The 14,806-nt window shown below is 36.6% G+C and overlaps 1 protein-coding gene across 1 annotated transcript; it reads right to left on the bottom strand.

Annotated features, from left to right (window-relative positions):
* Window positions 1-633: 633 nt before the first annotated feature.
* TDRD15 (tudor domain containing 15) lies at window positions 634-10,953 on the bottom strand. The gene is given in 8 exon segments (XM_028496583.1): window positions 634-1,049; window positions 1,052-1,216; window positions 1,219-1,436; window positions 1,486-1,702; window positions 1,705-2,250; window positions 2,253-2,658; window positions 2,660-3,364; window positions 10,918-10,953. Coding segments are annotated over 8 exon segments (2,709 nt in total).
* Window positions 10,954-14,806: the final 3,853 nt, after the last annotated feature.

Raw genomic sequence — 14,806 nt, 5'->3', positions numbered from 1 at the left:
AAAAATTTGGACATATTTATTTATTATTGACTAATAACCACATGACAAAATGCCCAATGTCATTAGTGAAATGCAAATTAAAACCAGAAAATAACATTTCACATATACTAATGTAGCAAGAATAAAAATGACAGGTAATCAATATTGACAAGGATACAGAGAACCAGGTACACACACATGACCAGGAGAAATGTAAAAATAGTACAGTCACTTTGGAAAACAGTTCAGTGACTCTTTAAATGTTAAACATGAATCTACCATAGGATCCAATAATTCTACTCAGGTATAGATCTAAGAGAAATGAATATATATATTCACATAAATGCTTGCATACATATCTTTTCAGCAGCATTAATCATAATAGTTGAAATTTAGAAAGAGCCAAAGCTTAGTATATTCACACAAGGAAATAAAGGGATTAACAATAAATGTGCAGCAAGAATGATACTGGATGATAAAAATGTTATAAAAATTATTTATGATGATAGTCCACAAAAAAAATCATTGATTTGCACACCTGAAAAGGATATATGATATGAAAACATGCCTCTGTTTTTTTAAAATAGCAAAATATGAATATCAAAGACAAAAACTAAAAAAAATTCACTGTTATTGGAGCCAAATTAACATAAATTAAAAGATATTAGAAAATAACTTCAAAAATGAAAACACTTCAAAATTTACAGGTTGCAGCTGAAGAATGCTTAGAAACAAGTCTGTTATGGAAATGATTAATACTATAAAAAGAGTTTTAATATAATCTAAGTGTACTTCCCTGGTGGTGCAGTGGTTAAGAATCCGCCTGCTAATGCAGGGGACACAGGTTCAAGCCCTAGTCTGGGAAGATCCCACATGCTGTGGAGCAATCTGCCCAATCTGATAAGGATCAGAATGAACACTATAATAATCCTGAAGTTGTTCCATTAGTAATTTTAAGTCTTCTAACTTACATTGCAGCTGGCATGAGAAGTCACCTGGGCCACACTAATAAGAACACTTAACTTCAAGGACTGTTCCTGGTTTAAACACATATTCTTTATAAGGCCATGGGACTCAGGTCTCACAGATAAGGTGAAAGAGTTTTTTAAATCTAGGAAGTTAACAGCTGGGGACTTTAACAAAGAAAAGTTACTTCCTTTTAGCTTATCTGAATGGTACTTTTTAGGTTTAGGTCCTTCAAGAAGGGCAGATATGACTTTCTTAATATCTACTTTTTTTTAGATTTTAAATTTAACACTGAATATTCACTTACAGATTTTGGACAACATTCTGGTTCTACTTCCCAATATTCTGCATATCCAGCTTGTAACATAAGAGAGACAACATCAATATTTTCTGAGGCTTCAATATTCTGAATATTTACAGTATATTTCTCATCTTTTTTTGCTATAACTTGAAGCAAAATTGCTTTGTTCAAGACAATTTACAGTATATTTCTCATCTTTTTTTTGCTATAACTTGAAGCAAAATTGCTTTGTTCAAGACAATTTTTTAAAGTAATCAACTGCTGCCTTCACCCATAAATCTTCAACAGGAAATATATATGCAAGTGAAGAGCACATGGCTAAGACAGGCAACTCACAAAACTCTGGAAGCAAAATTTTTACATCAAAAAATGGTATGGAATCAGTATTTCCGTAATCCAAGAAATAAACATTAATTTTATAACCATTAATTTCAGTAATGACAGCTCTAAAAAAAGTCTGTCCTTGCTGTATCTAGCACAACAAAATAATCCAGGTCCTGGATTTCTTAGAATCATTTCATCATTTTCACACAAATCATAAAATTTGTTTATATTTTTCATTATAACTTGAAATTCATTCTGATGTTCATTAGTACGTACCTAGAAATTTGATGGGTTTAATACATATGCTACAAAAGCTACGTAGACAGCTTCTATCTCCATTTCTACAGTTTTAATAGGAAAATCTACTTTCAAAGTGTCTTTTTTATTTAGAGAATCTATCGACCATTCAGTATTTGCAATAAAACTCTCAATTGCAAAGCCGTTTACATCTGAGGCACTAGTCTGCCTCAACATATTAGAGATTTTTGAATCAGACACTGGACGAAGTACTTGTGTGCCTACGGTCTTTAGCAGACACTTAGAAGTAATTGTAGACTCTTGAGTTTGTAATGTTACATAATACAAATGCTCATCCTTACTGAACCAATCAAGGTGTGCATATACTATTTGTCCTAACAAGCCTTGTTTAAATACACTTAGTTGAAATTTTCTTGCATCTCTGGACTGTGTAAATATGTCAGAGAACATGGAAATGAAAATAATGGTACTAAAATAAAATCCTGTTTAAGTTTCTTTACGTGAATTGAGGGTATAGCCTCACTACTGCCATGATCCATAAGCCAAATTTTCACTTGATTATTGGGCAAAAGCTGCTGAAGAATTCCTCTATGCCACTGTCCATTTCTCCTTTTGGGAACACAAAGTACTCCAAAATTATCACATGTGGGACTACCTTCTTGACTGATAATATCATAATGCAAAGTCAAACACACTGTCAAGTTTTCTAACTCTGGAATCCATTTAATTAGTTGGCAATAAAATGTACTTGGGGTCACGGCAGATGATACTTTTACACTTTCAATACTGCCCACTGACAAAAATGGTTGCAAATTATCCAGAACATGTTGAAATATCAAGTAAAGTATCATTATTACTTAATGATAATTCAGGTCTTTTATGTTGTAATGAATCTGGCATTTGTTTGGGGGATTCTTTTACCATTTCCACAATACGACAAAATGAATCTCCATCAATAAGTCTCCCTAACTGTAATTCAAGAACCTGGGATATAATTTTTGGCACTTCAAGAAGAATCATCTGAAGAGGCAAAATAGCTTGTACACAACCTTTCACTTGTAGTCCTACCAATGACTTGAAGTAATTCAAAGCCTTAGGAGACCATTTTTCCCCAGTTGGTAATATGTTGGCAAAAATGCCAAACATTACCCGTGGTGGTAGATCAAATAAGTTGCCACAGGCTGAAGCAACCTGCGTATTGTCAACTCTCAGTTCTTCTCCGCGATCTATGAGGAGCACAGTATACAGATCATTTATCTTTTCCACAACTCTTCTCTGCCATTCTCCTGATATTCTTTTTTCTACCAAACAAAATTCATCAATGTCCACATTATTTTTTACTTTTGGAATATGCTCTATTTCCCTCTGCAATATGTGGTAGTCAAGCTCACATTCACTATTATTTCTGCCTTGAAATTTCACCAGAACGTCCTTGGGAAAACATTTTATATGTGATATTGTCAGATCCACATCTAAAAATGTTGGTAACAGAGATGAAAGCAAATAATAAGTACCTATTAGCTTCTGGACAGACAGCTGTCAAAATTAAATGAAGTTAGCCTTATATATATGTAAACACAAATCTTAAAAATAATTCTATGCCTGCATTTACCAAACTGAACATGTTGGTAAAAGTTATACACACTGGACAAGATGAAGAGAAACAAAATGCATTTAACTGTTCACTGCCTTCCACACTTTCAAAAAATTCCATTGTAACAATCAAAAGAACATAAAAAATAGGGAGAATATATATAATCACTGGAAAACAGAAAAAAGCAATATTTTTCAGAGACTAACAAATTTCTACTAGCTATTGGACTGGTATGTTATAATAAAAGGTAGCCAAATAAAAACTACTGGAAAACTCCTCCCCCTCCTGTAAGAAAACTACTTTCCCTCATTCAGACCTCTTCCAACAACCCATAATTCAAGGGGGTGAGTGCTAGAAGCAAGGGTGGATGGTGAACCAACAGGGGACACACTGTTCACTCCCCACTCTGTGTCAATTAGCAATATTTGGGACCCTATCAGCATCATTATACAACTCCAGGATTCTTCTCTGAGGGCAACTGGCTGAGTCCTGGACACCAGTAAGGAAAGACAGGCATGGAAAGACCCTGAGGCAGGTTAAGTACATCCAGGCCTTGCCACTGACACCAGTACCCACAAAAAGTGTGGAGGGAGGGGGACAGGAAATCTTTAACACAGAGGCAAAGCTCTCTACTATAACTATGGCTCCAGCTAATTTTCTCTAGATTGCTGGGATTCTAAAAACTGTAATGCAAATATTCAAGAAGTATAAAATAGCCCCCAAATTCAGGTAAGAACCAACATCTACAGTGATAGGACACAGCCCAACTCCCTCTTGACTCTGAGTTAATAGTTGACAATTTCTTTCTAGGAGGATGAGAGAGAGAAAGTACTAGAGCTAAACAAATGAGGGAACCACTTAAAAGAAACCAAGGAAATGCTCCCCTCAGGAATAAATGTATTGAAGGAAACAGCAAAAAAAAATTGTTTTTCAAAAGTCTGATTCCTGTTTTTGAAAAGCCCAAAAGAAAATAATGCATTTTTATATGACTAAGTAGTCATTAAGATGCAACAACTGAAATTAGGAAAAACTACACACACATAAGATTCAAAACTACAAAGGGGAAAGCCAACACAAAATAAAAATAAATAGACTACAAGAATATTTTGAGAGAATACCCAAAAACTCAGAAGAAAAGGATAAAAAGATGGAAGACAATCATGAAGAACAGGAATATAAAACCTTATCAAAGTATAAATGTTGTTATCTCAGAGATAAAATAACAACAGAAGCCGTTTCTAAGACTTAAGACCCAGTCCGCCAAGTGAAACAGACCACTGGAATGCTAGAGAAAGAGGTACGATTTAGGGTTTTCTGGGTACTGAGTATCGTTTTTATTTCCTCCTAGATAATTAATTTGGGGTGATAATCAGCATGGTTTGATCTATACAGATTCCAGACAATACTCACTTGACCCTGGAGTCCTTAAGAATAAAAATCAATGAGCAATACACTAAAGACTCATATCAGAATAAGCCGCCAGTATTTAAAGTCACAGGCCTCTACTCATTTCCCAGACTTTAGTCAGTTTGTAGACCTATAATACCTTACATGAAAAGAAGACCAAGTACTATTAAGAAAGGATACTGTGCTCGAATATACTTGAATATACCAAGAACATTCTTCCTGGCATTTACCCAAAGGGTCTTGTGACTATTCACCTGAGTAAATCGGAAAAAGAAAAAAATACATAAGTCTTTCAGGAACAATACACTCTTTAGGTATAAAAAGCAAATGTAGCCAAAAGGACTCCTTTATTAAATGAATAGGGTATTTACCAAATAAGCCAAAGAAAGCCCAAAGGAATACGCATGGTCAGGTTACTCAAACTACCAGAAGCCTGCTCCTCCACACTGCTATCCCTCCCTCAAACAATATAAATGGCCTCATGGGGAGTTTCACAGAGGTTAGCAGTAAAAAAATCTGAGCCTGATTTGCACATGCTCTGGAAATCTGGAAGTTAGTGGCATTAACTTCCAGAAATAGACTGCTGAAGCACTGCATCCCAGGAAATATTCACAGTTGACAGGACTACCAATACATCTATTTTGCCTGAAAAAGAAACTGTTTCAGTTAAGAACTTATGCATATTAGTAGGCAATAGTTAATAGTTTCTGCAGGATGATTAGTAATTCTGAAGGAGCAAGACTGGAGGATTTGTTAACAAAACAAGTCTGAAGAAGAGGCATGTGGATTAGCCTCTCAGAATTGGCACATAAAGAAAATCTGTAGATCTCATGTGATGCACACCAAAGGGCTCACTATGGAAAAGATTCTTAATCAGGTAGACAGAATAACCTATTCTGTGAATGTCAATCAGCTTTCTTCACCTGCCTCTCCAATGCTTGCTCAACAGAATCATGAAGAAGGTTCCCTGGGTCATGGATAAAGCTCCTATCCTTGTGTATCTGAAGATCAAACTATAACAACTCAGAGAAAATTAGGGAAAAAAAAACCCAGGAAATTTAAAACCAAACCAATTATTTTATACAAGGGACAATTATTTAAAGATATAACTTAAATAAAGACGTTCTAGAGCCAAATTCTATTCAATATTATATTCCTTAGAATATTAACATATTCACAGAAAGTACTAACTCTGTGTACACAAGAGTAGGACATCAGGAAACTTGAGTTTTACTTGAGACTCAATTAACAGTATGAAATTTGGGGAACTGTTTTTCCTTAGAATCAGATTCTAAATCTGTAAAATGAGAGGGTTGAATTAAATTAGGGTTTTTCTAACCTTTTTTTTTTTTTGCAATAGGAGAAATCCTTCTTAATCTAACATAAGGTGCAAAAAGTTAACAGAAAACATAAAACATCTATAAATTAGATTCGCAAGTGGTGTTCTAATAATTTCATAAATTTATACAATTTAATTACAAAGCCAGTAAATAAGAATAATAAAACCATTCTGATGAACACAGTCTTATAGCAGCTCCATCATACAATCTGCCTTAATATTGTGTTTGGTAACAGTATTGGGAAAAAAAAATCAGGCGCAGACATATATAATAGTTCCACAATTATACATCATCAGATACAGATAAGTTCAAATAAAGATATAGTAGAACCACAACTTAACAAATTAATCTGATGGCACTAATTAGTGCTCATCGCTGCTTTTAAGTTTAGTATATCATATTTAAATGTTTTATTTCGTCTTAAAAAAGCATACTATTTTAAAAAGTTAAATTCAAAATTCACAAACTCATGAATTAAATTTACGTCAAAAATCCACAACATCGGGGCTTCCCTGGTGGCGCGGTGGTTGCGCGTCCGCCTGCCGATGCAGGGGAACCGGGTTCGCGCCCAGGTCTGGGAAGATCCCACATGCCGCGGAGCGGCTGGGCCGGTGAGCCATGGCCGCTGGGCCTGCGCGTCCGGAGCCTGTGCTCCGCAACGGGAGAGGCCACAACAGAGGGAGGCCCGCATACCACAAAAAAAAAAAAAAAAAAATCCACAGCATCACAGTTCCCCTAAGCTTTGCAAAAATACAATCCATAAACACTATTAAAATTGATATGGAAAGCCCTTCCTATACTAAAATTCCCTGATTCTACAGAATACATATTATAGATGATGTCACTCTTATTGTTTTGAGATTTGTTTTCTATGAATTCACATCTAATAAGTCTAGACCAGTGTGGGGGGAGAGGGGGGTGCCCAAGAGAAATATAGTTGAGCCATGTAAGTAATTTTAAATTTTTAATTTGTAAATTTTCTAAAAGGAATTTGGATTTCTTTCCTTATATTAAGAGCTCCTTATAATGCTTTACATTTTTAAAAAAGTTTCCAATACATTAACTGATCTTTTCAATAAGATTTTCATTTTTCAGATCAAAAAAGTGAAGATAAAGGAAATTTAGAAGTCTGAATTTATGTTTTCTGATTCAGTCCAGTTCTCCATGTACCTTACTCCCACTGTTTCACACTGCTCTTTCAACTAACCCATGTAACCATGGACAAGAAAAAGGTGAAAGATACAAATCCAAAACCAAAAACACAAACAAAAACAGGTAAAACACCCTTACAGGATAGAATGAGCTTATTCTTCCTTTTTCAAAATTTAAGATAATTCTGGTCAAACTCTGACTACTATTGTGGCAAGGTTACCATGTTCCAAAAGACTGGCTCAAGTTAAGCATCTGTGCCTTGGTTTTCCTCCTCCTATCTTCTCCATACATTCTAAATGGTTTCTAGATTCAGGTCTTTGATAGTCTATCCTGAATATCAATATTCAGGATATTGACGCAGGAGAAATAAAACAGCATAGAGAACTTTTTAAATTATGTATTTCAAAATCAGGGCTTCAATTTTTTTTTTTTAACATTCTTTATTGAAGTAGTTCCTTAACCAGGGACAATGCTGTCCCACAGGGAATATTTGGCAATGTCTGGAGATATATTTCCTTGTCATAACTGGGCCTGGGTCAGGGCAGGCGTTCCCACTGGCATATAGTAGGTATATGCCAGAGACACTGCTAAATATCCTACAATGCACAGAAGAACCTCCCACAAAAAAACAATTATCCACACCAAAATGACAATAGTGCAGAGGTTGAGAAAATGCTTTACCAAAAGCAAAAACAAATCCCAAGCAGATAAAGAATTTTTTAAAACCATCTAAGAGAATTAGTAGAAAATAATCTAATCTTACATTACAGCTTTCTTCAAGAGACAAAACCTAGAGGCTACAAAAAAAATTAAAATTTTAAAAAATCACAGACAAAAAAAAATGAAGGTATAACAAAGTTGACATCAATTAAAAGTCAATATAATCTACCACATAAAGAAGATTTGCTCAGGCCAAATATCTTCAATCACCCTTGACTCCACTTCTTTGCATCCCACACACAATCCATCAGGAAATCCTATTAGGTTCATCTTCACAGCATAGAAAAATTCTGACACTTTCTTCCATCTCTGCTGCTACAAGCCTGGCCCAAACTACCTTTCTGTCATCTGTAATACTGCATTCCTAACTTGTCTTCCTGCTTCTATCCTTAATCCCACCCTACCCCCACTCATGACTATTCTCAACATTGTAACCAGAATGATCTTTTTTAAAATATTAAGACCACAACATGCACTACTGGGCTCAAGAAATTCCGTAGCTCCTAAAAACTAAAACCATCACAATGGCTTATTAAGTCCTCTCCTTATGAGATCTAACCGCTATCACCACCACCAGGACCTCCCACGTTATCTCTTACCTTATTCCTATTACACTCATCACACTGCAGCTACAGTATCTTGCCATTCCTTGAACTTCTTGCCTCTGGGTTCTGAGCCTCTTGTTTCCAAAGCACAGCTTGCTCCCTCACCTCCTTCAAGTTTTTGGTCAGAAATGTTTCCTTCCAGGTGAAGCATTCCCTGACCACTATTTAAAACAGCAAGCTTCCTCTAATTTAGTTGTGTCTAGCCACCCCCCAACCCCTCTTTCTCTAGCACCAAAAAAAGTTCCATTAAACCAGTGGTTCTCAAATATTTGGCCTCAGGACCCTTTTATACACCTAAAAGTTAGCAAGGACCCTGTTATGGACTGAGGTTGTGTGTCCTCTTCTCCCCGAACTCTTATGTTGAAACTCTATCTCCCAATGTGAGGGGTAAGCTGATGTCATGAGGATTGAGCCTTCGTGAATGTAATTAGTGTCCTTCACTAATTAGTGATTAGTGATAAGAGTCACAAGAACTTGCTTCTCTCTGCTCTCTGCTGTGTGAGCATACAATGAAAACACAGGCTTCTATAAACTAGGAAGCAGGCTCTCACCAGACATCAGATCTGCTAGCTCCTTGATGCTGGACTTCCCAGCCTGCAGAACTGTGAGAAATAGATTTCTCTTGCTCATACGCCATTCAGTTTAAGGTATTTTGTTACAGCAGCCCCAGCTAGGACATAACCCAAAGAGCATTTATCTGGCTTCTGTCAACATTCACATTAGAAATAACAGAAAATTTTAAAATATTTAGGAACTCACTTTCAAATAACAATAAACCCATTAAATGTTAATATTTTCATGAAAGATTATTTTTCAGAACCAAAAAAATTTAACGAGTAATATGGCTTTACTATTTTTGAAAATCTCAATGTCTGCTTAATAGAAAGTAGCTGTATTCTCACAGCTGCTTCTGCATTCAGTATGTTGCAATAGGTTGTTCTGGGTAAAGTACGTGAATAAAAGCTGGCCACACACAGATAATGTATTGGGTTGGCCAAGAAGTTTGTTCGGGTTTTCATCTTACAGGAAAACCCAAACAAACTTTTTGGCCAACTCAAAGAAGGGAAGAACACTTTAATAGCTTTTTTATATAACTGAGGATAGTCTTTTTTTGATTTTCACAAAAACTCTATTAGTGGTCATTTCTTAAAAATTATTTACAACATGGAATATTAAACCATATAAATAAAGTTTTTGTACTGTTACCTTAAAATCCCTTAGTCTATCATGCATTTTGAATGGAATTTTTAAACATGAATGATTTTAAAAGATACTACATTGATTCATTTGAAAATACTGGTTCAGTTATACAGAACTTCCATCTACTGACATAGCACATTACTCAACATCTTAAATCAAATTAATATCACCACCAACCTCATTAAAAAACTCAAATACTGGGAAGTCATCAAAGCTTGCAGTGACAGGCACAAGTTTTCCACCTTTCCAATTTGGGCTTTAAAGCTTGAATTTTATCATTGACAAACACCATCAGTTGTTTTCCTTAAAGTGTCAAGCTCACTTCACTCATTTTCAAGAAAATGTCTGCAAAATACCCAAATCTGAATGACCAGTTTGTTCCTGAAGTAAAAATGGAACCATACGACTGTACTCCACACAATGGAAACTAATCAGCAATAAAAAGGAACAGAGTATTGAATCACACCACAACACAGATGGATCTCAAAAGTAATTATTCTGAGTGAAAGCAAGCTAAGGGAATATACACTGTATTCCATTTATGTAAAATTTCTAGAAAATGCAAACTAATCTATAGTGAGGGGGGCAGAAGAAACTCTTGGGGGTGATGGATATATTTATTATCTCGATTATAATAGTTTCATGGGCATATACATTTGTCCAATGTCAAATTGTACACTTCATGTGCAGTTTGTTGTACCTCACTTATACTTCAGTAAAGCTGAACACAACCTAAAGTTTATTAATGATGGAAGAGTAAAATAAATTTTACTCACACATACAACCTAAAGTTTATTAATGGTGGAAGAGTAAAATAAATTACGGAGCATCTCTTATTCTTTTGGTTACTACTGAAAAGCGGTAAATTACATCTATTTTTATTGGCTCTGATGAACAGGTCTTAGGAATCCTGTTAAGTTAGTTAGGGGGGGCCTCAGAGTAAAGTATAGAAAATAAAAATGATATCCTACATATGTACAGGAATATGCGTCTCTCTGCAAACAGATGAAGGGATGAAGGATAAATCAGGAGTTGGAATTGGCAAAACGGGAGGCGGGAGATGAAATTTACCTTCTGTTTAGCTGCTATACTGCAAAGGGCTGGCATGTTTTTCCCTAAATTCTAAAACGTAGAAAGTTATTCTTGAATGTGTATTAAAGTATTACAACAATCGAGTGACTCAGCAAAACTCAGTTTCTTCAGAAGAGCACCTCCACACTCTGACTTGATGCCTTTTGACCTCCACAGTAAAAGAGCCCGGGCAACACTATCAGCCATCACTGAGCCGACCCTAGGGGATACACCCTCTCTGAAAATGGCATTTTTCAGGTCAACGATACCCGGCACCCACGGGGAGCCGAATAACGAACGCCGATATGAGGCAGGGAGGTCGCGGCGCTGACGGGATCCCACCACAGACCGAGGGCTGAGGGCCGGCCCCGCTCCTGAGGCCAAAGCCACGACGGTTCAAGGAACAAAGGGGCAGAGGGGCTGCAGAACAGACATCATCGAAAACAATACTGCCTACAGCAAGCTGACCATTAAAAAGTAGAGCGTGGACTTACAGAGTCCCAAGCGCAGGTCAGGCGGTTCTGTCCACTGCACCCGGAAGACGGCCACGGCCCAAGATGGCGGCACATTTGAAGTCTGTTCTCGGCCCTCTTCGCCGCGGGGCGCATGCGCAGGGCGTGAAGGCCGCGGGCGCAGCGGGAGGCTCGCAGCTGCGCCCAGTTCCTCCAGCCCGAAGACAACGGCTGCCTGGGTCCCGGGCAGCGCAGTGCCCAATCTGAGCTTCTAGCTCCAGGTGGGCACCCTCACAGCCTTGACTCTCAGGGCCCGGCTAAGGCCTGGGTTAGAGCCTTGTGGAAGGTCTCTGGGCGGGGCTGGGGGGGTGTAAAGGCTGTAGATTGCCGCGTGGATGTGGCACGGGGCGGGGCGGTCAGCCCACTTATCTGGTTGTGCGAAGACTGCAGAGCGCGCAGACAGACCTCTGCAATGGCTGCTCAAGAAAGAAGCCCAGGAGCCCACAGTGAATTTACAGACTGGTGAAAGTAATGGCCATTTATTGAGCACCTGTGAATCAAGTATTTATGTATGTTATTGCGTTTAGTTCTATTTCTCTATTTTGTAGAAACTGGAATTGGATCTATGAAATAGATAGTAGTCATTTATGATGTTAACTTCCTGATCCCAAAGGGTGTTTGGGGGTTATGTAGGAAAAAGCCCTTGCTCGTAGGAAATAGATACTGAAGTACTGAGAGTGATTGGGTATGATGTCAGCAGTTTACTTTCAAATTTGGGGGGTTTGGGGGGGAGGGGTATGTTCTTTCTACTCTTGTATCTTTCCTGTATGTTTTGAAGTTATTTCAAAAGAAAAGAAAATTAATTTAAAAAATTACACAAACATCCTAAAAAGAGCTGTGCTACAATCACTTTCCATATTCGGTAGCAATTTATATTACAAAGTAATTAACAGTTCCTTGAAAAAAAGAACAGCCACGAAGTCATCTAGGTGTGGGTGTTTTGGGGAAGACAAAAATCTGTGACTCCCATATAAATTCTTTCATGCCCACAGGTCTAGTGACGTTTTCTATTCCTCGAATGAATTTTGTCATCTTATTTTCTCTATAATTGTATCCATTTCCCCTAGGTTTTCAACTTTATTAATGTATGGTTTTAATAATACAAGCATATTATTTTAAAATCTGTGCCTGACCATTTCCTCCTTTATTCTGTACTTTGTTCATTTATGTCTTCTCAATTTTTTCTTGACAAATCTTATTTTTTCGATTGGTTTTTCTTGTTCTAATTGTTGTTCTCTTTTGTATTTTTCTTATTTGTATTCTTTCCTTTTTAAAAAAATATTTTGAGTTTGTCCTACTAATTTTCAGCTTCTTCAGTTGAGTGTTGACTGTCTTTATTTTTAACCTCTTCTTTCCTAAAAAGTGCAAGCTATTAATTTTCCTGTACTGCTTTAGATGTATCCTTTAGGTTTTTGTGGCATACTTTCATTATCATTCAGTTTTAAATTTTTCTAATTCCTATTGAGGTTTCTTTTGTAGTCTATGGGTCAAAGACAATTTTTCTTAATTTCCAGATATGTGGAAGCTTTTTGATATTCATCTGTAACATACTTGCATTAACTGCATTATGGTCAGAGAAAGTGGTCTGTATGATACCAATCACTTAAAATGTCTTCAGATTTCCTTCATACCCTAGTATCCGATCATTTTGTACACATTAGATCAAGTAGTTAATTGTGTTCAAGTGTTCTATATCCTTACTGATGTTTTTGTCAGCTGTATCAGGTACAGAAAGTGATTTCTGTCAGCTTCTGTTAAGGCTGCCAATTTTCCCTTTCTATATTTAGAATCCATTTTTATAAAGCATGTAAAGGTTTAAAATTTCTTCCTGATGATTTTCTCATTTTAACAATTTGTAATCACCTTTTTCAAGTCCAGAAAATTTTTGCCTTGAAGTCTGCTTTTCCTGATATTGATTTAGCCATGCCAACTTTCATTTAGTTGGTATTTGCCTTGGCTTATCTTTTTCTGTGTTTCACCTAGGAACCTCTGTGTCCTTATGTTTTAAGTGTGTCTCTTGTAAACATGTAGCTCAGGGTTTGCTTGCTTGCTTTTTGTGTGTTTATTTGATGTTTATTTACTCAGCATTAGAAGCTTTTTTTGGTTCATTGACATTGATTGTGCTTTCTGGTATTTTGTGCTTCATTTCTACTACTTTAAGTGTTAAGCTTTTGTTGCGTTTTCTAGGTTTCTCCATTGATGCTTTCTTTGAGGTTGAATTTTTACCTAACGTATCCTTCCCTGCCTCACCCCCACTCCCATGTGCCATTTTCTTCTCTACTACATGGGAAGTTACTCACTCTGGTACTATCTTTTGGTGGTCACCCTACAATTTATAACATATTTAATTGAACAAATTCTGAAGTTAATAGATACCTTTACCCTCCTCATGAACAATATAAGGACCTTAGGACATTTTAACAATTATCACCTTACCCTTTCTAACTTATATGATTTTTCCAGAGATCTGCTGGGAGGAGTTTCTGTGAACATCTGATACACCATCTGCTCCCTTTACTTAATTTACTCCTACTCACCCTTCATTTCTCATCTTAAATGACACCTCCTCTGAGAAGACTTCCCTAGGCTCTGGGTGAGCAGTCATCAAACTGGATTACCATATACTTAGAAATGCCCAAAGACTTCCCAAGGGGGCACAGGCATAATAGCTTTAAAGGAGTTAATTTCCAGAGCCTTACCTTTTATGTGCACCCTTTCCTAATATTGAGAACCAAGCCACCCACAAGCCGAAGTAGGTGATTGGATCTCCTTTTCTCCTTCCCTTTCACTATTACCCTGTTCCCACTTTGTAAAATAAAAGTATGTCTCTAGTACCTGTATTTATTATTATGCTTTCCCCTGAAGTGTAAATTCCTCTCGAAGACCAAACAAATAGGCAGCAGTTCAAAATATTAGCATCAGTGAAACTTCCCTGTGTGTCTTTCCCTATTATTCATATTTCTCTGACAGGCAAAGCATTAAAAATGGAGTATTTTGGTGCATGTTGGGTTGTTAATAGACATAATGTAGAGTCAAACCGGTAGGGTTGCCACATTTAGCAAGTAAAAATACAGAAACCAGTTAAATTTGAATTTCAGATAACAAAAAAATGTTTTAATACAGGATGCCTCAGATATACTAAAACACTGAAAAATTATTCATTTCTGAAATTCAAACGTAGCTGGGCATTCTGTGTTTTATCTGGCAACCCTAGCAAAGTTAAGAACAGATTTCTTTTTTGTTTTTTTCCATCTCTGACATTTTTTAAAAATACAATGTTCCGAAGAGAAAGTTCTATTAGATCAAACCCCAAAATGTAGGTAAGGCATTTTAAAGCAGAAGTACTTCATTTCATCCAGGCTACAAACTCACAGCAA

The sequence above is a fragment of the Physeter macrocephalus genome, chromosome 12 (genome assembly GCF_002837175.3).
Source record: "Physeter macrocephalus isolate SW-GA chromosome 12, ASM283717v5, whole genome shotgun sequence".
Lineage (NCBI taxonomy): Eukaryota > Metazoa > Chordata > Mammalia > Artiodactyla > Physeteridae > Physeter > Physeter macrocephalus.
This window is presented reverse-complemented; position numbering and strand designations above follow the sequence as displayed.